Below are 26520 nucleotides of genomic sequence, written 5' to 3' on the forward strand. Positions count from 1 at the left end.
TTTTTCTCATAAAATATATTTATTAAATAAAAATTAAGGATGAGAAATGGGATCACAACCACTAATACTAAGCAGCTCCTGTGGACATTCTACCTCTTCAAAACTAACATCAGGATTGGAATATCCCAACATCCAATTGAATCTAAATGCACAGCCTTCCCATAATGGCTGGGGAAGATTGTAACACTCTTGTAAAGAATTTACTCCACCGTATTGATCTCCCCAGCTAGAAACATCAGTATGCCACTGAGATGTACAACCTTGTGTGTAATATCCAACTCCACTTCCAGGCATGGCGATATCAAATAAGTTAGTGTTTGTTTCAGGTGCATTTCCAGTGTTGGTTACTTGTACCAACATTTTCTTATTAGCCAACTCTTGAGGTTGGAAACTGAAGAGAACGCACGAACAACACATGTTTCTAGTTGTTCCATGGAAACGAGCAGCAACATACCCTAAAATTATAAAAACTGGTATGGTATTTTGTAAATAAACTTATTGCCATATCCAAATCTTATTTTAATTCATTAATTTGACTATTTAATTTTCTAAATTATGTCTAGTATTTTTTAGGCCTGGATCCCGCGTACCAAAACAAAACTTGATTAATAGCAAGCTGAAATTTTGTTAATAGCTTAATGGTGTCTAGTTGGACAAATTTTGATATATGGTAACACTGGAACAGGGGAAGCTTTAATTGTGGAACGTGATTTTAATTGTGGAACGTGTCATCCTGAAGTTTATGATTGTGAAAACTAGCAGGTTGTTTTTAAGTTTATTCAATAGCAAACTTTATATTATAGTATATTAAAAAATGTTTGTCCGACAAATATGTTGGGCATTTTAATAAGTAAGACACGTACAACATGTCAAATGACAGGAATTTTATTGGTGGTAAATAGCAGCCTGATTTTTGCATGAGAATTTAATGAAAGGGTAACAAATCAATTAGAAGTTCTGTCCGACGAAATATATTGAACGTTTTCATAGTCTGACGTTCGAGACCTGTAACCTGTTCCACAATTAAAACTTCCCCTGTCCCAGTGTTCCCGTACATCAAAGTTTGTCCGACTAGACACCATTAAGCTATTATAATAGTTTATTAATAAACTTTTTTTTGGTACGCGGGATCCTGGCCTATTATTCAATTCCGAAACCGATCTGTTGAACTCTGAGCGATTAGTTTATTTTACAGTAAGGTTCTACTAGCAGCTAGGTAGCTCAAGTCTAAGGGTAAGAACAGAACAAGTGGGTCGAGGTGGAGGTGTAGGTCGCGGTAGATGCTACTAGTTAAGTCGCGGTGGATGTCGACAGCACATAGCAAGGAGGTCACCTGCGCTGTCAGTCGAGCTAGAACCACTATCAATTGGCTGTAAATAATCATATAATAATCAATACTGAATTAAATTACTTTAGAAATTCAAAAATAAACTGAATACAAAAAAGGGATTATATAAAAAGTATCAACTCAGATCATCCTTGTAGGCCGCGCAGTAGACATCCATGTAAAACAAACTCATTTTATTTTCAAAGGCATCGATGTAAACCTCCTGGATGGCATCGCGCTAAACCTCCATCGCGACTTACCTGCTCTGTTCGCTTCCATTCATTACAATGTGTTTGTTTTACATGGATGTCGACATCGACCGCGACCGACACCTATACCTCCACCGCGACCCACTTGTACTGTTCTTACCCGTGTGGCCTCCTTTGTTGCAAAATCATGTTGGTTAGATTTTAACTACAAAATCAAAAAGTAAGTATTGCCAAGTTGGCCAGTTCAAAGAAAACCATGAAATCGTAATTTGTTTAGTACAACTCCTCTACACTTAGTCATTCGGACTCAACGTTAAACAGTAGATCCTCCATAACTGTGTACACTTAATGACACACAACATCCTCCTTCTCCTCTATATTTTCTCCTTCGTAAGGATGTAGGGTGTCATGTAAATCGTTTGACTATTTCTGTCCAGTTCTCTCTCTCCTGCGCGTGCTGTTTTGCTTCGGAGAATGAGTAACCAGTCATGTCCTTTATTTGGTCCGACCATCGTAATGGAGGTCTTCCTCTGGATCTTCTGCCCTCTACGTTGCCTTCGACTATCATTCGTTCCATGCCTTCTGTTCTTCTAGTTATATGTCCAAAATATCGCAGTATATTTTGGTTGATAGTTGTGGTGAGTCTAGTTTTTATGTTAAGTTCGGCTAATATTGAATTATTTGTGCGATGTGCGGTCTATGGTATGCGCAACATTCTCCGGTAGACCCATATTTCAAATGCCATTATACGTTTTGAATCTGCTTTTTTGATGGTCCAAGTTTCTAAAGCATAGGTGGCGATAGAAAATATCAGCGCCCGAACAAGGCGTAACTTCTCTGGCGATCTGGCCATTATGATGCGTCCACGGATCTCGTCTTCGCATCCTTTACTGTTAGTAATAACGGAGCCTAAGTAATTAAATTGTCTGACCACTTCGTAGCCTGCCAAGTTTCTTATCTCCGTCTGGTTGTTTCTGATTCGATCGATGATCATTACCTTGGTTTTCTGTATATTTATTTTCAAACCATGTTCCATACTCACCGTTCTTAGCCTATTCATAATTTATTTCAGTTTTTCTGGTGAACACTCCAATATAACAGTGTCATCAGAATAACGTAGCAGAAAACACACAACATAGATGTACGCAAAATAGCAGATTATGATAAAAAATTTCAAATTTTAATAAGAAGAATAAACTGCCACATCCATTTTATCCGGACGTAATTTCACTATGAACAGATAATGAGTTCTCACAATAAAACACTGAAAAACGTTTGTTTTCTATACTTCCACAAAATTTATTACAACTATGTTATTACTACAGCTGTTTCGGCAAAGTGCCTTTCTCAAGTGATATATTTTACAATGTGTTTGCCTTTTTAAGTCTTTAACTGAAGAGGTTGAGGAGTGGGGAGCTGTTTGTCTCGAGTTGGTCATTCAGAATTATATCTGTATTTTTCAATTTATTAATTTCCATTGATTCTAAAAGTGATAGCTTAAGGCCTTTATTTTGAATATGTAGAATTTGAAACTCTTCATTGAAAGAATGATTATGATCTAGAAGGTGAAGTGCGTATGTAGAAGTGTCTGTTTTTCTATTGTTGAAAGCCCTTTTGTGTTCTGCTATCCGTTTGTCAAAAGTTCTGCCAGTTTGACCGATGTAAGTTTTCGGACAGTCACCACAAGTTAGTTTGTACACACCACTCTGTAGTTGCTTTCTCTTTCGGCTTTTATTGTTTTTAATATGTTTGCTTAAGTTGTTGTTAGTTCTGAAAGCTGGTGTTATTCCTTTCTTTTTTATGTATCTGGCTATTTTTGTTGTTATTTTGCCAGTATATGTGAGAGAGCAGAAGGTACTGGGTTCTTTCTGTGGTGGTGGATAAACTAATTTCAAGGCTTTCTTATGGAGTTTTTGGTTTAAAATGTTGTTAACTGTTTGTTCGTTATAGCCATTGTTCACTGCTATTTGTCTAATGATATTTCTCTCACATATACTGGCAAAATAACAACAAAAATAGCCAGATACATAAAAAAGAAAGAAATAACACCAGCTTTCAGAACTAACAACAACTTAAGCAAACAAATTAAAAACAATAAAAGCCGAAAGAGAAAGCAACTACAGAGTGGTGTGTACAAACTAACTTGTGGTGACTGTCCGAAAACTTACATCGGTCAAACTGGCAGAACTTTTGACAAACGGATAGCAGAACACAAAAGGGCTTTCAACAATAGAAAAACAGACACTTCTACATACGCACTTCACCTTCTAGATCATAATCATTCTTTCAATGAAGAGTTTCAAATTCTACATATTCAAAATAAAGGCCTTAAGCTATCACTTTTAGAATCAATGGAAATTAATAAATTGAAAAATACAGATATAATTCTGAATGACCAACTCGAGACAAACAGCTCCCCACTCCTCAACTTCTTCAGTTAAAGACTTAAAAAGGCAAACACATTGTAAAATATATCACTTGAGAAAGGCACTTTGCCGAAACAGCTGTAGTAATAACATAGTTGTAATAAATTTTGTGGAAGTATAGAAAATAAACGTTTTTCAGTGTTTTATTGTGAGATAAAATGAACTTCCATCAAGTAACGGTCGAATCCATCAATTAGATAATGAGTTACTTGATTAATCAGCAAGGAGGCATAAACCTTATAGCAAATAAAGAAGTCGTCAACGTAGTGTATTGTCAACATCAATGTGAAACATATTTGTTGATAATCTGATTCATGGGCAAGCACCCAAGGAATACGGGTCCAGGGTTTAGCAGACGACATTTTAATAGTGACTAGGGGAAAATTCCCAAGTATGTACTGTTGTGGATCAGTGCGATATGTTATATATATATATATATATATATATATATATATATATATATATATATATATATATATATATATATATATATATATATATATATATTAGAGCGGAGTAATTTATATGACAAAAAAAAAAGTCATCGGGTCACAATCAGTTTCTGATTCTACAATGAATTCTGTGAAAAAAAAACTTTACACCATAGGTATCTGATGAATTTCGAGGCGCTACATTTTTCATTTTAGTTTTGAGGTACATCAGAACTCGTCATTTTACGACTTCTGATGTACATTGAGGTTGATTGTGGACAAAATTTCAACTTTTTTTATTACGGAAAAGTTTATTTTAGTAGATTTTGAGACGAGGAATCCATTTTTGATATCTATTTTTACCAAAATTACTCACCAGGGGGCGCTACAATGCAATTTTTTGAACGTCAGAAGTTGTCATTTTAGGACTACTGATCTTCATTACGGTTAATTGTGGACAAGTTTTAAACTTTGTTTACGGAAAAGAGAATTTTAGTATTTCTTGAGACGAAAAATTTAAATTTAATATATTTTTCTACCAAAAACACTCACTAGGGGGCGCTACAATACAATTATATGAATATTAGAAATTGTCATTTTGTGACTTCTGATCTACATTGCAGTTGATTGTGGACAAATTTTAAATTTTTTTTACGGAAAAGTGTATTTTAGTAGCTTTTGAGACGAGCAATCCATTTTTGATATCTATTGGCACCAAAACCACCCACCAGGGGGCGATACATTGCAATTTTATAATTATCAGAAGTTGTCATTTTATGACTTCTGATGTACATGGCGTTTGATTGTGGACAAATTTTAAACATTTTTTACGCAAAAGTGTATTTTAGTAGTTTTTGAGACGAACAATCCATTTTTGGTATGTATTTCTACCAAAAACACTCACCAGGGGGCGCTACAATGCAATTTTATGAGCATCAGAAGTTGTCATTTTATGACTACTGATGTAGATTGCGGGTGATTGTGTACAAATTTTAAACATTTTTTTTACGAAAAAGTGTATTTTAGTAGTTTTTGAGACGATTAATCCATTTCTGATATGTATTTCTACCAAAAACGCTCACCAGGGGGCGCTACAATGCAATTTTGTGAACACCATAAGTTGTCATTTTCTGAATGACAACTTATGGTGTTGACAAAAGTAGTCAGTTGACTACTGAAGTAGATTGCGGGTGATTGTGTACAAATTTTAAGCATTTTTTTAAGAAAAAGTGTATTTTAGTAGTTTTTGAGACGAGGAATTCATTTTTTATCTATTTGTACCAAAAATACTCACCAGGGGGAGCTACAGTGCAATTTGCGTCATTTTGTGAGTAAAACAATGTTAATGTTATTATTTTTTCTTTTATTTTTATTTAGTAGATATTAATTCTGTGTTATTAAAAATATTTAACGTTAACTTGATAATTAAAATTTTAAAAAATTAATAATTCTGTTAATGAAATTAATTAAAATATAATAATTAACTAGACCTTAAGCAATTACTTTTATATTAGGTAGGGAAGCCCAAGCGGGGATTTCTGCAGTTACTCGAGCACATCAGAATATCACTTGGGGAGAAACATTGTACCCTGTAAATGTACCCCTACCATATATGGACTCGAACTACAGGGGATTTCGTTAAGGGGGGTCCGAAAGAATTTATCCTTAGAAAATCTCGAAATCATCAGGTTAAGATAAGGTAAGTTAAGTACATGCAGCATATTTAAAAAATCTTGCGATTTGAGCGGATCCGTAAGGAAATGGATGAGTCACAAAGTTTTACAACTTTGATCGTCGGAAATGAACGTCAGATCGAAAAACTGAAAACTACGTGTTTAATATTTTTCACAAATCTATCAAATGATACCAAACACGGCACCCCACGGACAGAGGTGGAGTGTAACTTTAAAATTTTAAATAGGAACTCCGCAATAATTCGCGAAATGAATATGAGATCAAAAAACTAAAGAATACGTGTTCAATATTTTTTAAAAATCTATCAAATGACATCAAACGCGACCACCCACGGTGGTGGGGTGGGGGGTTACTTTAAAACCTTAAAATAGGATTCCCCACTTTTTAATTGCAGATTTGGATTTCTTGGGTAAAAATAAGTAACTTTTATTCGAGACATTTTTTCGAATTATGGATAGATGGCACTGTAATCGGAAAAAATGATTTTAGGAATTTTAACTGAAAAATGGAAAGTCTCCAGTAAAATGGAAAACTTGACTTAAGTTTTTTTGGTTTTCGGACTTAATTTTCACAATCCAATAGGTCTCCATAACGCTCGAGTAAGTGCAAATTTAGCACACCTGCCTCCCCTACTAATACGAACTATACTAAACTAATACGAACCATACTAAAAATACATACAGTTCATTCCAAACCCTTCTTTCAGTGCGTCAACGATAAAATGTCGAAACATACTAACCTAGAATGACAATGGTAATTTCACCTCTTGACATTGTGAAAGTATGTAACTATTCTTCAATGAATACATAATTTTCTGACTTCTATCTATAATAATCACGATCGAGAGAATTCGACAAATTATGATGCACAGAAAGAAGGGTTTGGTATTAGCTTTAGTTCAATTAACCAATTCAAATTTTAATTTGACTGTCAAATAAGCGTCAGATCGTTTACGTACCGATCTGAAAATTAGTGTCGATTTTTGCTATTATTACCTTAAATACTAGTTTATAATACTATTTACTCATCAGATAGTAAATATTAACTGTTGTGTAAAGTGTTAATCATCAAGAGAAAACTGTAACCTCGATCAGTAATAGATGTTTACCTAACAATATTCTATGTTATAGTGTTACAGTGATGTTTTTGCCGTGGCTGGCTACATTCAATGACACAAAAACATTAACGCTACAAATTAGTCCAGTACTTTTGACTATATAAGTAACAGATAGCAACAACATGTCTGAACTCAACTCTACCAGTAATATTTCTAGTTCACATGCAACTGTTACTATGTCAAAGCCGAAACCTAAATACCTATCCATAAAAGAGCAAACCATAGGCACTAATCAATGCAGAACCAAATTTACTACTACTCGAATATGTCAAGTACATAGGTAACATTGTTAGTCCCACAAACATTTGCTTAGCCTCAAGAATCTCCAATAACAGAATATGCATCTACCCAATAAACTCTGAACTTGCGGAACAAATTATAACTGAATATCCTACGATTACAAAACTACTGTTGAAGTACTAGTAAGAAGACTAGTAACCCACGCTAAAAGACTTATAATTTCCAACGTTTGCCCATCAATATTTCACGACATTACATAGAAACATCTCTAAAGGTTTACAACTTGCTTCACCAATGTCATATCTAAAAGCCGTAATCCCCGGTGATGTGTTTGTGAGATTTTTATGATTTGGACGCGGAAATTGATAAAAACTTCAACCAATTTTAATATTACTTGTAGCGGTTTGCGATGTAACAAATATTGTCTAAAATCGTTTTAAACAATTATTATGTATAATTATAAGTTATAAAAATCAGCAAAGGAGATTTAAGAGCCCGCAGTCATATAACTCCGAGATAAAAAAGGTATAAAATTGTGCGTAAAAAGTGAGCGCTCTAAAAGTATATAGGCCTGGATCCCGCGCACAAAAAAATAGTTGATTAATAGCAAGCTGAAAATTTGTTAATAGCTTAACGGTGTCTAGTCGGACAAACTTTGATCTTTGGGAACACTGGAACAGGGGAAGTTTTTGTGAAACAGGTTAAAGTTTGGAACGTCAGACTACGAAAACGTCCCATATATTTTGTCAGGCAGAACTTCCAATTGATTTGTTACCCTTTCATTAAACACTCACACATTTGCGAAAATCAGACTGCTATTTATCACCAACTGGACATTTTAATAAGTCATAAGTCCGATACGTAGTATATATCAAAGGACAGGAATTATGCTTGGCAAAATATTGCCAAGATGATCAGCAAAATCGAAGTATACAATATTTTGGGAATGGAGGAAAATGTAAAAAACGGCATTCTAACGTTTTCTACACCAAAATTTGACCAAAACCTCGTTTTGAATCATAATAATTTGTTATAATGCCTTATAATGACATTTTTGAGTCCCTCGTATTAATACCTTATATTTTTCCATTGATACTTTATGATAAAATATACAAATTGAGAAAAAAGAAGAAGAAGATTGTTCGGGCTTAAATGTTTCAGCTCGAGCTTATTTTTACGTTCCTCAGAAGCTATACATCAAGTTTTAGAAAAATCGAAGATCCAAAATTTTTTTGATCCAAAATTGAGTGGTTTGGTTACTCAAAAACATCTAATTTATTATATTTCAAATAAATTTAATTAAGCAAAATATTCTTTAGTAGAGTTTATAATAAACTAATTAATAGTACCTATTTTTTGTAACATAAAATCAGGGCATATTAAATAAAAACGTTGAAAAAATAATATTAACACTGTTTTATCCAAAAAAAAGTAGTCGTAAAATGACAAAAATTGCACTGTAGCGCCCTCTGGTGAGTACTTTTGGGACAAATAGGTATCAACAATAAATTCCTTGTCTCAAAAGCTACTAAAATACACTTTTCCGTAAAAAAAGTTTAAATATGTCCCCAGTGAACCGCAATGTACATCAGAAGTCATAAAATGACAAATTCTGATGTTCATAAAATTGCATTGTAGCGCCCCCTGGTGAGTGTTTTTGGTACAAATAGATATCAAAAATGGATTCCTCGTCTCAAAAGCTACAAAAATACACTTTTCCGTAATAAAAAAAGTTAAAATTTTGTCCATAATCAACCTCAATGTACATCAGAAGTCGTAAAATGACGAGTTCTGATGTACCTCAAAACTAAAATGAAAAATGTGGCGCCTCGAAATTCATCAGATACCTATGGTGTAAAGTTTTTTTTTTTTCACAGAATTCATTGTAGAATCAGAAACTGATTGTGACCCGATGACAAAAAAAATTACTCCGCTCTAATATATATATATGGAATTTCTAATTTCCTAAAAATTAGATAGAGTACTGGGGTTTGAAAGATAACCTGTTAGTAAACTCTTCCAAAACTAAATTGGTAGCCTTTACAAATAGAAGGAAGCTTACTGGACTGAATGAGCTAAAATTATTTGGGGAGGAACTGAAAAAAGCCAATGAGGTCAAGCATCTAGGGATAACCCTGAATTCTTAACTCAATTGGACCACTTATATTAACAATGTAACCAACAGAGCTAAGTAATTCTTCTGGAACTGCAGACAAGTCGTAGGTAAAACCGGCGCGTTGAAACCAAAGGTAATCTGTTGAATATATACATCAGTGATACGATCGACAGTTACATGTGGTTCAGTATTTGGTGGTAAATGACGGCTTTGCAGTCTTGCGCAATCTCTCTCACTACCCTATAAAATATATAAATATAACAGGAGCCCTGTAGTCCATGAATGCCTTCGTTAGAGTCTATCACAGGTCTCCCTGCGCTGAAATTATATATTTCGGCAGTGCCTTTATGACCATCCTGAGGCTCTTGAAGAAGCCATCTTTTTGATGAGCTCAGATATGATGACACCAGAACTAATATTTACTGATTAGATTAACAACACAATTATACAATCTAGAGAACAAAAAGTCCCAAATATTAATGGGGACTTAATATGGTTTCAGTGACGGATCTGAAACTGCCCATGGTACTGGATCAAGAGATCTTTTTACAGGCAAAATCAACATACAACTCTGTTCCAGGCGTTTTGCTTTGGTGACCCGCACCAAATTAAAACTGGTGATCAACTGTAAAAATGTCCTCAACAATGTATGTGTCTATACACATCCTATAATTATGTCATTGCAACGTGCTATAGGCATGGATCCCGCGTACCAAAAAAAAGTTGATTAATAGCAAGCTGAAAATTTGTTAATAGCTTAACGGTGTCTGGTGTCTCGTCGGATAAACTTTGATGCATGGGAACACTGGAACAGGGGAAGTTTTAATTGTGGAACAGGTTAAAAATTTGGAACGTCAGACTACGAAAACGTCCCATGTATTTTGTCGGACAGAACTTCCAATTAATTTGCTTTATGTATGAGTCCGGGTTGACATAATATCTAAGTAATTAATACAACAGTATTTTGTATATACCTACTACTCGCTTATTTAGCTTAAGTAGGTATGAAGTAAAATAACTAATTACTTGTTAACAATAATAGCGAGGATGAATATGCTAATATGAAAAAGTAGTTCGCGCATGTGTGTAAATAATTCTTCGGCGCGCGCACTTCGCGGTTCATCTTGTGATTGATAGTCCGAGAGCTCGATACATCACAATTTATTACCCTTTTATTAAACTCTCATGCAAAAATCAGACTGGTATTTATCACCAACTTGGCATTTTAATAAGTCCGACATGGAGAACATGTCAAATGACACGAAATATGACAGGTGATAAATAGCAGTCTGAGTTTTATATGAGAGCTTAATGAAAGGGTAACAAATCAATTAGAAGTTCTGTTCGACAAAATACATGGGACGTTTTCGTAGTCTCACGTTCCAAATTTTCAACCTGTTCCACAATTAAAACATTAAAACATTAAAACATGTTCCAGTGTTCCCGTACATCAAAGTTTGTCCGACTAGACACCGTTAAACTATTAACAAATTTTCAGCTTGCTATTAATCAACTTTTTTTGGTACGCGGGATCCAGGCCTACTAAGTGATGTGATGCAGGAAGTCACTGGTCAACTGAGGTTTTAACCAGAAGGGATCCTAAAACTACCAATAAGAAAACTGCTGGCCTTAACGAAGAGCTATTAGAGTATAAGGAAAAACAGGATATGGCACAAAAGTCTTACGACCAAGTGTCAGAGAATAATTAGTAGTGTTCTGATTTAAGAAGAAGAAGAAGAACCATTATTTCATCATGGCAGAAAAATTCAGCAAGAAATAAAAGTAGGCATCACGAGGGACATATCATGTTACTTTCATAATGTATGTATTTAAAACAATAGACAACTGGGAAACGAAACAAAGTGGAATCGACATGCATTGACATTAATATCATAAATTTTAGTAACATAAATGCCCAAACTCAATTTGATAATTGAAAAGAGGAATTTGTCTATTAATTAAAATTGCTCAAGATAAATCTCCTATTAGTAGAAGCAGTGTGGGACTTACCAAAAGAGTAAGTAATAGTAATTATGACAGATACCGTAAGAAGACCTACTTAACTTCAGAATCATAAAGAAGACATCTCATCATCATCAATGGTGCTACAGCCCTATGAAAGAGCCTCAACCTTCCCAAGTCTTTTACGCCAGTCAGTCCTATACATACATTGCCAACCGTTGCCAGTTTGCTGCGCCTATTTTTCTCCCATCCTCATCTACACCATCCTTCCATCTAAGTTTTGGCCTACCCCTATATCTACTTCCCACATTTTGTGACATAAGGATTCTTCTAGGAGGTTTGTTATGCTGTGATCTTGCTAGATCTCCTACCCATCTTAGTCTTCCTATTCTTATAAGAGATACTACGTCTTTACCACCAAATATATGTTTATATCTATGGTATACCTCGTAGTTGTACTTCCTCCTCCAAATATCATTTTCACAGATGCCACCGAGTATTCATCTCAGGATACTTCGTTCAAATATAAGCAGAAGGTTTTCATCTGCCTTGGAGATGGTCCATATCTCCGATCCATATGTCAACACTGGTTGTATAAGGGTTTTGTATATGGCTATTTTTGTTTTTTGGCTTAAGTTTCTGCTTCTCATATGTCTACTCAGTCCATAATAGCATTTGTTCGCTAGGATTATCCTTCGCTTGATTTCTTCCGTCATGACGTTCTCCTTGGTGATCAGGGAGCCTAAGTATGTTAATTTGTCCACCATTTCAAAGGTAGAGTTATCAACAGTGAATTGGTGACCGATGTTTCTGGCTCTATTGTTGGGTGTTTATGCCAATATCTTAGTTTCTCCTCGTTTACTTTCAGGCCCATATTTTTTTAGGCATTTGAGAAGGTGGTATACATTTCTTCTAGTTTGCCTGTTGTGCGAGCAACTAGGTCCACGTCATCTGCATATTCCAAAATGTGGGATAATTTATTAAAAATATTTCCTCTGTTGTCTATTCGTGCATCTCTGACCGCCTTTTCCAGAGCTATGTTGAAGAGGAGACACGCCAGCGCATCTCCCTGTCGCAGCCCAACATTTGTTTCAAACGCCTGTGATTGTTCGCCCTGTATTTCGACTTTGCAAACGACTTTACGCGTTGTAGCCTTAAGCAATCTTATCAGTTTATCAGGGATGTCGAATTCATCCATGGCTTCATACAATTTATTTCTTAGGACACTCTCATAGGCCGATTTAAAATCTACGAAAAGATGGTATTTGCCGATATTGAATTCATTGGGTTTTTCCAGTATTTGCCTTAGCACAAAGATCTGGTCTGTTGTTGATCGACCAGGCCTAAAACCACTTTGATATTCTCCAAGCAGCTCCTCTGAATGTGCACTTAGGCGACAATATAAGATACTCGAAAATATTTTGTAAGTTGTATTAAGGAGGGTTATTCCCCTATAGTTTCTACATTCCAATTGATCACCGTTTTTGTGTAGCGGGCAAACGATTCCAATACACCACTCTTCCGGAATTTGTTCCTCATTCCAGGCTCTCAGTATTATTTTATATATTTGATTAGTCATATAGTGCCTCCATATTTAATAAGTTCCGCAGATATACCATCACTTCCTGGAGATTTATTAATTTTTAGGTGTTTTATTGCATCCCGTACTTCTTGAATTGATGGAGGCTTTAATAGTGTAAAGAAGACATCAGAATCATAAATAAAATGTTTATTTATTATTCTGATGATTTTTTTCCTCTGTATTCTCTTGCACTAATTTTAGTTGTTACTATATCACTTATATGTATTTATGATCGTACTTACCATAGGCTAAAGTTGAGTTAATTGCGAAACCAGATTGCTTTGTACATATATAAGATTGACCACCAATACATCCAGACTCATTTTCTGGATCATTGGCGTTTTCTCCGTCAGCCTGGCACGCTTTTACTGGCTTTTTGTATTCCACATTTCCAGGCCAAGAACAAGTTGCTTTACAACAGTCCCAATATCGTGTAGTGGTTCCGACACCACTTAAACCGCCTGGAATTTTTTTGATAACGATGTTCTGGTTATTCAGACTGGTAGCTGCAACGTCTAAAATAAAATATTCAATTACAAACTGAAATTATTAAATTTAATTTTGAGTCAAATGTTTTATTATTGTTACAAACCATAAATCATCCGACCCTCCGATGATTGTTTACACTTGGCGCGATACACCTTTCTAGGATTCAAAGGCTTCGACTAGGGATGGCGGTTATTGACATAACACCGGTTTTCGGTTATACCGGTTTTTTCTACCTACGGTTTAACCTGGCGGTTATAACCGGTAAAAAAACGATTATTCCATAAACAGGTGTTCGGTTTTTTTATTCATAGCCAATACCCAATAGGTTTTACATTGCGCTTTAGTTTGCGATACTCCATTCGAATCGATATCAGTCTATATCAGTATATAGAAATCAGTCATCAGTGTAGTGAAATCGGTGAAAATTTCTCATTTATGCGCGGGGAGCGAAAAGTTTTCCCATTTTTTCTCTGAATTCAGTATTTTTCACTGATCTGGTTTTTCACCGGTTATTACTTTAAAAAGAAAAAACCGGTTATAACCGAGTAAAAAAAAACAACCGGACAAACCGATTATTACCAAGGAAGAAACCGGTTTCAGGTTATAACCGGTAGGTTTTTCCCATTTCTAGCTTCGACGAGGCAACGAAAAAACTTGTTTACCCGTATTTAATTTATTCAATTTTTTCATTTGTTCTAGGGCCGTACGCACAGAGTTGTTTACCTGTATTAGGGCAGTCAATGAGAGCAAGAAGAGGTTATTACCTCCGAATTCTATCCTACTGCATGGATTTTAATGAAATTTTAGGAATAGCCTGAAAATATCTCCTTATTCAAAGTCTATCCTATGCCGATGTGTGTTTTTTTCGTGGGGGCGGTTCCGACCCCTTCTCGTGGGTGAAAAATTTTTTGGTTAAACAACTACGGAAGTTGCTAGAGAACCTAATTCTAAGCAAAAACTGTTCTATAAATTTTTTTTTTCGAATACTCAATACTTTTTGAGTTATTCGTGGTTGAAAATTGGCCATTTTCATTGAAATATAACACCTTTTCAAACAGTTTTTTGCGAATACCTTAAAAATAATGCATCTAATTAAAAAAATTGTATAAAACATTTTTGTAGCTCATAAAAAAATAAAGCGATTCGTTCCTTCTTTAATCTTCTAGTTATAACACAAAAAAAGATATGGTAGGTAAAAAGAGTTTGTTTTTTTGGTGCATGCTCAAATCAGTGTATTCAACTTGAAATAACAGAGAAACGGTCGATTTTAGGTGTATAATGCTACCAATACCTTTTATTGTGCTTGAAAGGTCCTTTCAAATAAGCAATATTAAATGTCGATTACATTCAAACTAAGCGAGATATGCTGCAAAAGATTGATGACTAACGAATTTAAAAAAAAATTGAGAAGTATATTTAACCCCTCATCCACAAGAATTTAAATGCATCGGTTACCTTCTACAATACATTTTACTACAGTGTTATTTTTATGTTCAAAAAGTTGAGCGGGTTTAAAATGAATGGTTTTTGAAAAAAATAAGATCAAATTATAGAGCGCATATTTAAATTTTCTTAATAATCTTCCTTTTTTTCCATGTAACTTGAAAATGATAAGAGATACTGTTATAAAAAATAAAATCAAAATGTTTATCTAGAAGAAACCTACATTTTTTATGGCATCTTTTTTGGCATCTCATCATTTTCGAGTTACGTGGAGAAATAGGAAGATTTTTAAGAAAATTTAAAAATGCGCTCAATAATTTGATCTTTTTTTTTCAAAAACCATTTACATTAAACCCGCCCAACTTTTTGAACATAAAAAGAACACTATAGTAAAATGTATTGTAGAAGGAAAACGATGCATTTAAATTCTTGTGGATGAGGGGTTAAATATATTCTCATTTTTTTCTTAAAATACGTTAGTCATCAAATTTTTTACAGTTTATCTCGCATAGTTTAAATGTAATTGACATTTACTAGGTAACTTATTAATTATTAGGTAGACTATGCATTTGCAATTTACTTAAATTTTGCAATTGACTACTTCTGTTTAACTTCATTATTATTGTTATTATTGTAAATATATTGACGATTTATGTAATTTTAGTAAATTGGATTGTTATTGTTTTGTTGTCTTGACTTTTTATAAGCTTTGTCGATAAAATTGTACAATTTTTCATGACAATAAAGCATATTTCTATTCTATTCTATTTAATATTGCTTATTTTAAAGGTATATCAAGCATAACAAAACTTATTGATAGCATTATACACCTAAAATCGACCGTTTCTCTGTTATTTCAAGTTAAATACACTGAATTGAGCATGCACCAAGAAAACAAGTTTTTTCACTTACCATATCTCTTTTTGTGTTATAATTAGAAGATTCATAAAGGAAAGAGTCTCTTTGTTATTTTATAAGCTACAAAAATGTTTTATATGGTATTTTTAGTTAAATGCATAGTTTTTAAGGTATTCGCAAAAAACCGTTTGAAAAGGTGTTATGTTTCAATGAAAATGGCCAATTTTCAACCAGAAATAACTCAAAAAGTATTGAGTTTTCGAAAAAAAAATTATAGAACAGTTTTTGCTTAGTATTAGGTTCTCTAGCAACTTTCGTAGTTATTTAAGCAAAAAATTTTCCACCCCCGAGAAGGGGTGGGAGCCACCCCAAAGACAAAAGCACACATCGGCATAGGATAGACTTTGTTTCTTGGGCTATTCACTACTTACTGTGAAAATATCACGTAAATCGATATAGTAGGATGGAATTCGGAGCCACATACCCTCATTGACTGCCCTATATGGACCGGCGTAGAAAATCCCAGAACAGATGCATATTACTATAAATACAGACAATTTTGAATGAGGTTTTCTTGTGTGTATACGTCGGAATATTAATTCAGATTGATAGAAAAATATTGAACAGGCATATACCTCATACTCTGCACAAAATACATTTTGAGCACTGAGCTGAATTTTTTTATTTACGAGGCATATCTTCAGATTTGGAACACATAATCATCGGAGGGGACCAAATTATGAGAATGAGCTGGATAATAAAGCAATTAGAAGCTTAACTCATGAATTTTTGCCATTGTCATAACGCTTTTGTGAGTCGGCGCATTGTCTTGAGAACAGGCCCGGCCCCAGGGGTGGGCGAACTGGGCGGCTGCCCTGGGCGGCCAATTCAGGGGCGGCAAATTTAAGAGGCGGCAATAATAACTTATGTTTTTAATATTATAAAAAATCAATATTATGAACAAGAGCGGCCAAAATGCAACTGTAAAAACGAGAATTAAGTAAGTCAAACAATAACAATTGCAAGGTTCGGAATTGCAATTCAACGGAAAATCGACAACACCGCCTTCTTCTTCATCGCATAAGAATAGTAGAATCAGAACTTAACTAAATTCACTGAAATTCACTTAAAATTAACTTTACTGAAAATGGATATAATAATTAGAAACATATGGCTCAAGCTTTGTCCAGCCACGCTAAGTCTCCAGCTCATCTACAGTCACAGCGACAGTGGGTAGAACTAGTAATTAGACTAGAATCGGGAAAAATCATAGATGAAGAAACACAAAAAGTTCTGAATTCAGAAACTGCTCATTGGAAAAATGTAATACAACGACTTATATCAATAATACAGTTCTTAGCACATCAGAGTCATCCAATGACGGACGATTCTGATAAACATTTTCATCAAAACAATGGGATTTTTTTAAAGCTTTTTGAGCTCTTTAAAAATTTTGATTCTGTGTTACAAGAGCACATTAGGAGAATAACTAATGGGAGTAACAAGCAGCAGCACTACTTGGGAAAACGTATTCAAAACGAAATTACTCAGCTCCTCCATGACCAAATCAAAAATAAAATTTTAAACTTTTTGAAATCAGCAAAGTATTATAGCATAATTTTAGATTGTATATCTGATATTGCTGGGGTGAAACAGATGACTACATTTACTGTTGTACATTTTGTCGATTTAGGTTCTTGTTCACAAAGTGTTAAAATTGAAGTACATTTTCTTGGATTTGTGCCTGTAGTGGAAACCACTGGCTTAAGAGTTACAGAGTCCCAGAATGAACTGGGAATACCTTTGGAAGATATGAGGGGATAAGGGTATGATAATGGGGCAAACATGGAAGAGAAGAACTTGGGAGTTCAAAACAGAATTTTGAAAAAGAATCCTAGAGCATTTTTGTCCCATGTTCTAGTCATTCACTTAACTTAGTCGTGAACGATGCTGCTAAAGCCTCACAGTTTGCAGTTTCTTTCTTTTCCTTAGTGACAAAATTTACAACTTTTTCTCAGCATCTATTCATCGTTGGACTATGCTGAAAAATCATATTTCTAGCCTAGCATTGAAACCTTTGTCCGAAACTATATGGGAAAGTAGAATAATTGATGCAATTACTCCCATTAGAGACCAAATTGAAGAAATTTACGATGCTCTTGTAGAAATCACTGTGAATAAAAACAACTCATGAGGCTAACTTTTTGGCAAATCAAATCCGTGATTTTACTTTTCTTTGCTCTGTGGTAATATGGCATGACATTTTACTTCACATCAACGTAGTTGCATATGCAGAGTATTGATATGAGAGCGTATCAAGCTATCAGTTTATTAGAAAAATTGGAAATCCATTTGAAGTCTCTCGGAAGTGATTTAAAATTCTAGGGCTATTTGACAGATGCAAAAAGGCTTATCAAAGTTAGAAATTGAGAATCCGAAAAGGAGGCTGAAGATGAAAGTATGGACCTAGATCCAGAGACACGATGTAAAGTTGACTTCTATTTAAAAATTGTAGGCACAACCGTTAATGCATTAAGTGATGGATTTCAGCAAATTAAGAGCCATGGTGAAATTTTTGAGTTTTTCAGTATACCAAGGGGGAGGGGCGGCGGTCGCCGATCTTGCCCAGGGCGGCAAAATCCCTAGGGCCGGGCCTGCTTGAGAAACAACACATTTTTCTTCTGCATACGGGGCCGTTTCTCACTGAGTTCCTGTTTCAGTTTGTCCAATAGTGTACAACAATATTGGCCATTGATAGTTTTACAGTAGCCATAAACTTTCCGACCCATTGATCGACTCTTGGCCTATTCGAAGCACTTTTGCCGGTTTCAGTACACTGCTGCGTTTTCCTTCTGTTCTCTGGCATGTAGTAGTGGATTCAGATTCTGTGAACATATTTATATTTTCGGCGAATTAATATAGTTTTTGCTAGGCGCGCAATTTTCGAGAGATTTTTAGCGAATCTGTTATCTGCAAACGATTTTATAATTATACGTGGAGATGCTTAAGTTGCGTTCACAGTATATAGGATTACATATTTTTTTAAATATGCTTATTGTGATCATTTTTAATTCTTAATTTATAAGAATTATAAATTACTCATTTCCCAATACACTGGCGTCACTGGCCCGTTTTAGCCAAGTCTCATACTAATAAAATATATTTATATTATGTAATTCATAATTCTTATAATAATGTAATTTTAAAACATGTATAATTATCCATATGAAACAATAAATTAATGTTTTTGTAATCTTTATATTATAATAAAAAAAAATAAATCACTTGGGTTGAGAGGGGGGCGATCGCCCCCCTGGATCCGCCACTGGATTCTACAATGGTTATCAATCGATGCCAAAAGTCCAACGGATTACTTTTCGTAAGATCCAAATACTGCTGAGAAATGGTCAAACGATTATTAGTATGGTATAGTTAGACCCAAACCCAGACATCCAAAGTGAAAGTTATCCTCCAACACCAAATTGTTCTATATGGTCCACATAATGTTCAGAAAAAAGTCACACCATTTTGAGCGTCGGGTTTGGGGGGAGAGGATGAAAAATCTGCAAATTCGTAGTTTTTTAAGTTTTTCGTCAATATTTCTAAAACTAAGCGGTTTAGCATGAACAACCCTCTACACAAAATTGTTCTTCATTAAATTTGAAATAAAAAAGGCCCTATGCATAATCTTTCTAAAATGAATGGTTCCAAAGTTACGGAGGTAGTATAGTATAATTGGTCCAAAAAAAGGCCTAACCCAGACATCCAAAGTAAAAGCTTTCCTTCAACACCAAATTGTTCTATATGGTCCACATATTTTTCAGTAAAAAGTTACACCATTTTGAGCGTCCGGTTTGAGGGGGAGATGGGGGAGAAGTCGGTAAATTAGTAGTGTTTTTAAGTTTTTCGTTAATATTTCTAAAACTATGCTTTAGCGTAAGGAATGTTCTATAGAAAAATATTTTACATAAAATTTAAAACAAAAAAGGTTCTATACATAATTGCTATAAAATCAACGGTCCAGAGTTACGGAGGGTGAAATGTGGAGGTTTTCGATACTTTTTATATTTACCGATTTCTCCCCCCTCTCCCCCCCAAACCCGACGCTCAAAATGGTGTGACTTTTTTCTGAACATTATGTGGACCATATAGAACAATTTGGTGTTGGAGGATAACTTTCACTTTGTATGTCTGGGTTTTTGGTATAGTTATATCATAAATATTGCCCAAAAAATATAAAAAGTATCGAAAACCTCGACTTTTCACCCTCCGTAACTCTGAAACCGTTGATTTTATAACAATTATATATAGAATATTTTTTGTTTTCAATTTTATGTAGAACATTTTTGTATATAACATTGTTTACGCTAAAGCATAGTTTTAGAAATATTGACGAAATACGTAAAAAAACTACTAATTTACCGACTTCTCTCCCATCTTCCTCCCAAACCGGACGCTCAAAATGGTGTAACTTTTTACTGAACAATATGTGGACCACATAGATCAATTTGGTGTTGGAGGAAAACTTTTACTTTGGATGTTTGGGTTAGGCCTTTTTTGGACCAGTTATATTATACTACCTCCGTAACTTTGGAACCATTCATTTTAAAAAGATTATGCATAGGACCTTTTTTATTTCAAATTTAATGTAGAACAATTTTGTATAGAAGGTTGTTCATGCTAAACCGCATAGTTTTAGAAATATTGGCGAAAAACTTAAAAAAACTACGAATTTACCGATTTCTCCCCCCTCTCCCCCCGAACCCAACGCTCAAAATGGTGTGACTTTTTTCTGGACATTGTGTGGACCATATAGAACAATTTGGTGTTGAAGGATAACTTTCACTTTCGATGTCTGGGTTATGCCATCTTTTGGATCAACTATACTATACTATATGTTTTTGATCAATGGTCAGCAAATGTGGCACTCATCGGAAGAATAATCTTTTCCTATTCAAAACTTTATTCAAAATATGACTAGTAGTGCACTTACCAGTTAGGTTAAGATAAAGCAAAGACGGAAATCAAAATAAAAGAGAAAGAGAAATAAAAGAGGAAATGGGAATGGAAGTGCGACAGTGGGAATTAGTGGCACAGGACCGACAAATATGGAAGGCAATAGTAAACGCGGTAAAGACTCACGAAGAGTTGTAGCGCCATTGATGATGATGATGATGAAGTCAAAATAAATATAGGGAATCTACCTAAATAATCAGCAAAAATACTTTATAAGAAGACGTTAAAACTTAAACTGAACTTTAAAAAAATGAAGACACTGTGGAGACATAGCGATGGAGACTAGAACAAAATGAAAATCTACTACAAAAAGTTGAATTTCTGAATAATGAAGATGAACAATACTATTATTTGTAACCGGATGACGTTAAATGACGTTAAAATGAAATGGTTAATGAACGACATTAGAAAGAGGAGCAATGATTTAAACATGCCAATCTTACAAATCTGAATCATCCATTGATTAAGAAAATATATAGAATGGGGAAAACTGAATTGAATATTATTTGCTATGTCAATGTACAATACAGTATTAAGAGGAAACAGTAGCGATCAACAGGTAGTAAAAACGCGTTCCAAGATTGCGGCTGTAATTTTGAATACTTTTTCGAGATATTTGGCACACGTATTCGTAATATAATAAAGAATGGCGGTACAGAGCCCAATTTAAAGATATATTAATATGTGGAAATTACTCTGTAATTAAATACAATATTAAAAAACGAGCCTGTACCGCCATTAAGAAGAACAAAAAAATTCACTTTCTTCAAATAAACTTTTTTATCCGATGCCTCGATTTTGTGTCATTTTGGAACTACTAATGAAATAAAAAATTTTAGTAGTTCCAAAATGACACAAAATCTAGGCATCGGATAAAAAAGTTTATTTGAAGAAAGTGTATTTTTTTGTTCTTCTTAATGGCGGTACAGGCTCGTTTTTTAATATTTTTCAAATTGGGCTCTGTACCGCCATTCTTTATTATATTACGAATACGTGTGCCAAATATCTCGAAAAAATATTCAAAATTACAGCCTCAATCTTGGAACGCGTTTTTGCTACCTGTTGATCGCTACTGTTTCCTCTTAAACAAGTAATTGAAAAAAATACCTTGTAATTAAACTCTCCACCTATGGGGACCTGGACAAGAATTTATAAAGCCAGTGTAAGACAAATAATGACATAATATGCATCAGAAATAAGACCCGAGACAGCCAAAACACAAAGACTACTGGAAACGACAGAGATGAGAGTACCGAGAATAATTACAAGAAATACGCTGGAAAATATAACGTACAGTGTTTAAACGAATGGACACTAGATATAAAAAAAAATAATGGAACAACCACACAAGCAGAGTGAGAGAGACCCGTGTGAGTGACAAATATGGAGTGACAATCTTCCATAGAGGTATCAATCCGGCAGTGAACAAGCAGAATTGTTTATAAAGAGGAAGAAGAATAAGAATAATACAATAATTATATCAGAAAATAAAGACATGCTCCAGAGAATCTTGCACTAATTCTACCCTACTGCCAATATAAAAATAATTGAATAAGTTATGGGGGAAAGGAACTATCCAGAAATAAAAATATCCAGCAACGGCAAAATATAAAGAACGTAAAGCAACAAATAAGAAGCGGATAGAATAGGACACAATATGTGTATAAAAGGATACAGAATGACGATTCTGGGAGTATATGCAATCAACGACGATGCTATTGTAAATGTGAAAGATAACTTTTTCGAACACCTGAGTGAAGAAATCACAAAGGTGGGAAACACGAGAGAAATAATAATCCTAGGAGACCTCAACAGCAGAATAGGAAAAAAGAACAACGAAAAAGTAGTTGGCAGATATGAAGAAGATAACACAAACAATAACGGAGAAAGGTTAATAGATATCTGCGACCAGAATGGACTTAAAATCAGTTATAGACTATGTCATTCTTAAACAGAAAAGTCGACTTAAAACAACAGATGCGAGAGCATGTAGAGGACCAATTTGTCGCAGTGACCACTATCTCCTACGTTCAAATATTTCATTTTCACCGAAAATAGAAAAAGAAAAACGATACAATTTGAATAGTTTACACCAAGAAAGTGTTAAAAACCTATATAAACGTAGAGTGGAAGAAAAACTAATTGAAACGGAAGACAATACCAGAAATATGAATCAGTCATACGAAAACATCAAAGAATGTATACACGCCGCTGCCTTAGAAGCACTAGGGCGATATGAAAAAACCGTACATCGAAAACCGTATTGGTGGGATCAAGATATTTCGCAGGAAATAACAAAGAAAAGAGAATTTAATCAAAAATATATGAACACAAAAAACTTGGAAGACAGAATACATTATAAAAGAATGCAAGCGAGGGTCAGAAGAAAAATATGCCAAAAAAAAACGAATCCTGGACAAAAAAGTGTACCATGCTAAATACATACATAGGTGGAAGCCAAAGTTCAGAAAGTTGGAAACTATTAAAAAATTTAAGAAACGACAGAAAGAAAGACATTTTTCAGTCCATATCACCACAAACTTGGGAAGGATACTTTGAAGATTTACTAACAGAGACAAGAGAGCCCTTCAAACAGATACAATCCAATGGTATACAAGGCGTCAGGTTGATAGGATCACCAATCAGAATAAATGAGAGAGAAGTCGAAACCATATGCAAACAGTTGAAGAATGGTAAATCACCTGGCCCAGGAAATATAGCTCCGGAACTCATCAAATATGGACCTAAAGTTCTAATTAATCGGCTAAGCCAACTTTTCCAGCAATGCTTGAATAACCATAAAATACCTGAAGAATGGAAAGAGTCACATCTGAGCACTATCCACATAAGGGAGATAAATCAAAACCTGAAAACTATAGAGGAATTGCAGTCACTAGTAGTATCAGCAGAATATATGGAAAACTTATTAAAAATCGAATAGAAGAAGAATACCAAAATATGGAAGCCGAAGAACAGGCTGGTTTTCGCGCAGGTCGATCTACAATAGATCATGTTTTCTCCATTACTCAGATAATTGAAAAGAAATTTGCTCGTGGCCAAGAAGTCCATCTGATGTTTGTAGACCTTAGAAAAGCGTATGATAGTGTCCCACTGGTTAAATTATGGAAGGCACTGGAGAAAACAAATGTAAATATAGAGTTGGTTGAAGCCGTAAAAACGTTGTACTACCAACAAACAACAAGACTTAAAACGGGAAATCTCATAACACCTGGATTCACAGTAACTAAAGGACTAAGGCAAGGATGCTGTATCTCACCAACACTATTCAAAATATACCTCGAAGCAGCACTCAACAAATGGAAGAAAAAATGTACGAATATGGGCATACCACTAACGGACTCAACTTTGTACACGCTGTGCTTTGCGGATGACCAGGTGATCATCGCACAGGACTCTGAAGATCTTGTTACATGATGCGAAAACTATTAGAAGAGTTCACAGAGTGGGGTCTAGAAGTGAATATGGAAAAAACTGAATACGTGAGTATCGGAGGAGACCAACATAGCCTCCGAGTAGAGGAAAATCAAGAAATAAAATTATGTGAAGACTACAAATACCTGGGAGTAAAGATCACTCTAGACGGAAAATTAGATGCAGCTATTAAGGAACGAAATATACAGGGAAGGAAAGGCATATCCTTACTGAACAGCGTACTGTGGGATAAAAATATTTCTAAGAAAAATAAAAAAAGAATATATAACACTATAATAAAAGCATCACAACATATGGATGCGAAGTTTGGCCCCTAAAAGACAGAACAGAGAAAATGCTTAGAGTAACAGAAATGGACTTCTGGCGCCGTTCGGCGGGAATATCTAGACGCTACAGAATAACAAACGGGAGAGTCCGAGAAATCATGGGGTTTACACATACTATTGTTGACGACATCAGGCCTAAACAACTCAGCTGGTACGGACACGTAAGGAGAATGCCGGAGTATAGAATACCAAGATAAATCCTCGAATGGCAACCAAGAGGAAGGCGCAGACCAGGAAGGCCTAGAAGAAAATGGAGAGAAGGAGTTGATAGAGAAATCAGGGACAGAGAACTCGAGGACGATCTATGGAATGACAGAACGAGATGGAGATTGGAAATCGGAAGACGTCGAAGAACGTTGTAAACCGATGTTATATATATACAGAATAGGACTCTATTTGAAGAAGTTTGCCTTTTTCAACAGAAGTGTTAGATAAAACTATGGTGGTTAGATCGGCAATGTTGTACACTGCTGGAACTACCTCGAAGACGGACACAAATATAACACGAAGGGCTTTAAAAAAACAGTTGGTCGCAGAATAACAAATAATATATTAAGGAATAGCAAGTAATGAAAAGTATAAAGCACATACGTAAAAGTAAAGGAATTAACAAATGGACCAGAAGCGAGAGACAAATCATCTACTAAAATAGATCAAGGAAAGGTCAAGGAACAAATGCTCAGACAATCTGGGAAACCTAGGAATAATCCGCATGATAAATTGGCAAACATGCCTAGAATAAAAAAAGGAAGAAGAGGAATTTAATTTCTCCAAAAAGTAAAAAAGATTAGTTCACACTCTACATTTAAGTTTACGTTAAATAAAAAAAATTGCCATTGACCAAATGGAAGAGGTAGGTATGCATTATTGGTTCTGATGCATTGTTGGTACTTACATGCAGCTAGTAATAACAGAGAAGTAATTGTATATTTCATTTTTTAAATACTAATTTAGCTTTACCAAATATTTTAATTTTTAAAGTTGTATTAAATAGGTTAAGCCAATCTCCCACTACATAAATAAATTAAATATTTCAAAAGGTAATTCAAGTGCATTTGATATCTAATAAATTAAAAATAATTTTGATAGATACCAAAATAAAGTTCATTATTAGTTTTAGCGTGTTTAACCTTGAAATATTCCTTTTTGTAGGTAGTTGAATTATTCAGATTTATATACAAATTAAAGGAAAATTACCAGTAGGTAGTTTAGTGGAGTCACTGAAGGTTTTCCCCTCCGATTTCGTTGAACCTCCATCGATTTTCATGAAAATTGGTGAGTAATTAGAGAATACCTCACGGAAAAAAGGTGACATAATGCCAACTTGCGCTTTTACCCTGGGGGTGGATGCCACCCCTCCTCGTGGGTGAAAATTATTTTAATAAAAATAATACCATAAATCGATAGAGGGACAAATTATAAGCAAAATTTGTTATATCAAGTTATTAATATAAATCAACACTTTTTGAGTTATTAAAGACCAAAGATTTTATTTTTTCGTAAAAAAATGCATGTTTTAAATCGGTTTTTCACGTATAACTCAAAAACTATAAGCTTTCACAAAATAGTTAATTGCTGAAATTGATGATAATAAAAAACTGAATACATTATTCACTTAAAGAACTAAACTAATGTTAGTTCAAAGTGAGTTATTGGCAATTGATGTGTATTTTGTTCGACGAGTACTCAAATCTAAGTATTCAAGCTTAAATAACGGGAAAACGATGCAATGTATAAAATATACCTGCTAATCATTTGTCAACGTACTTCGAAATACTTATGAGTGAGCTTCAGAATAAGTTAATAGCGTCAAAATTAAGCAAGTTATGA

General features: G+C 34.5%; 1 protein-coding gene across 1 annotated transcript; it reads right to left on the reverse strand.

The window, feature by feature from the left end:
* Positions 1-25725, reverse strand: LOC126880357 (endoglucanase-like). Its single transcript, XM_050644175.1, has 3 exons — positions 25586-25725; positions 13348-13620; positions 1-455 (listed from the first exon to the last, which is right to left on the reverse strand). The coding sequence occupies exons 1-3, from the start codon at positions 25623-25625 to the stop codon at positions 34-36; spliced, it is 735 nt and encodes a 244-aa protein (XP_050500132.1). The 5' UTR covers positions 25626-25725; the 3' UTR covers positions 1-33.
* Between the last annotated feature and the right edge of the window lie 795 nt (positions 25726-26520).

This window comes from Diabrotica virgifera, chromosome 2 (genome assembly GCF_917563875.1).
Source record: "Diabrotica virgifera virgifera chromosome 2, PGI_DIABVI_V3a".
NCBI lineage: Eukaryota > Metazoa > Arthropoda > Insecta > Coleoptera > Chrysomelidae > Diabrotica > Diabrotica virgifera.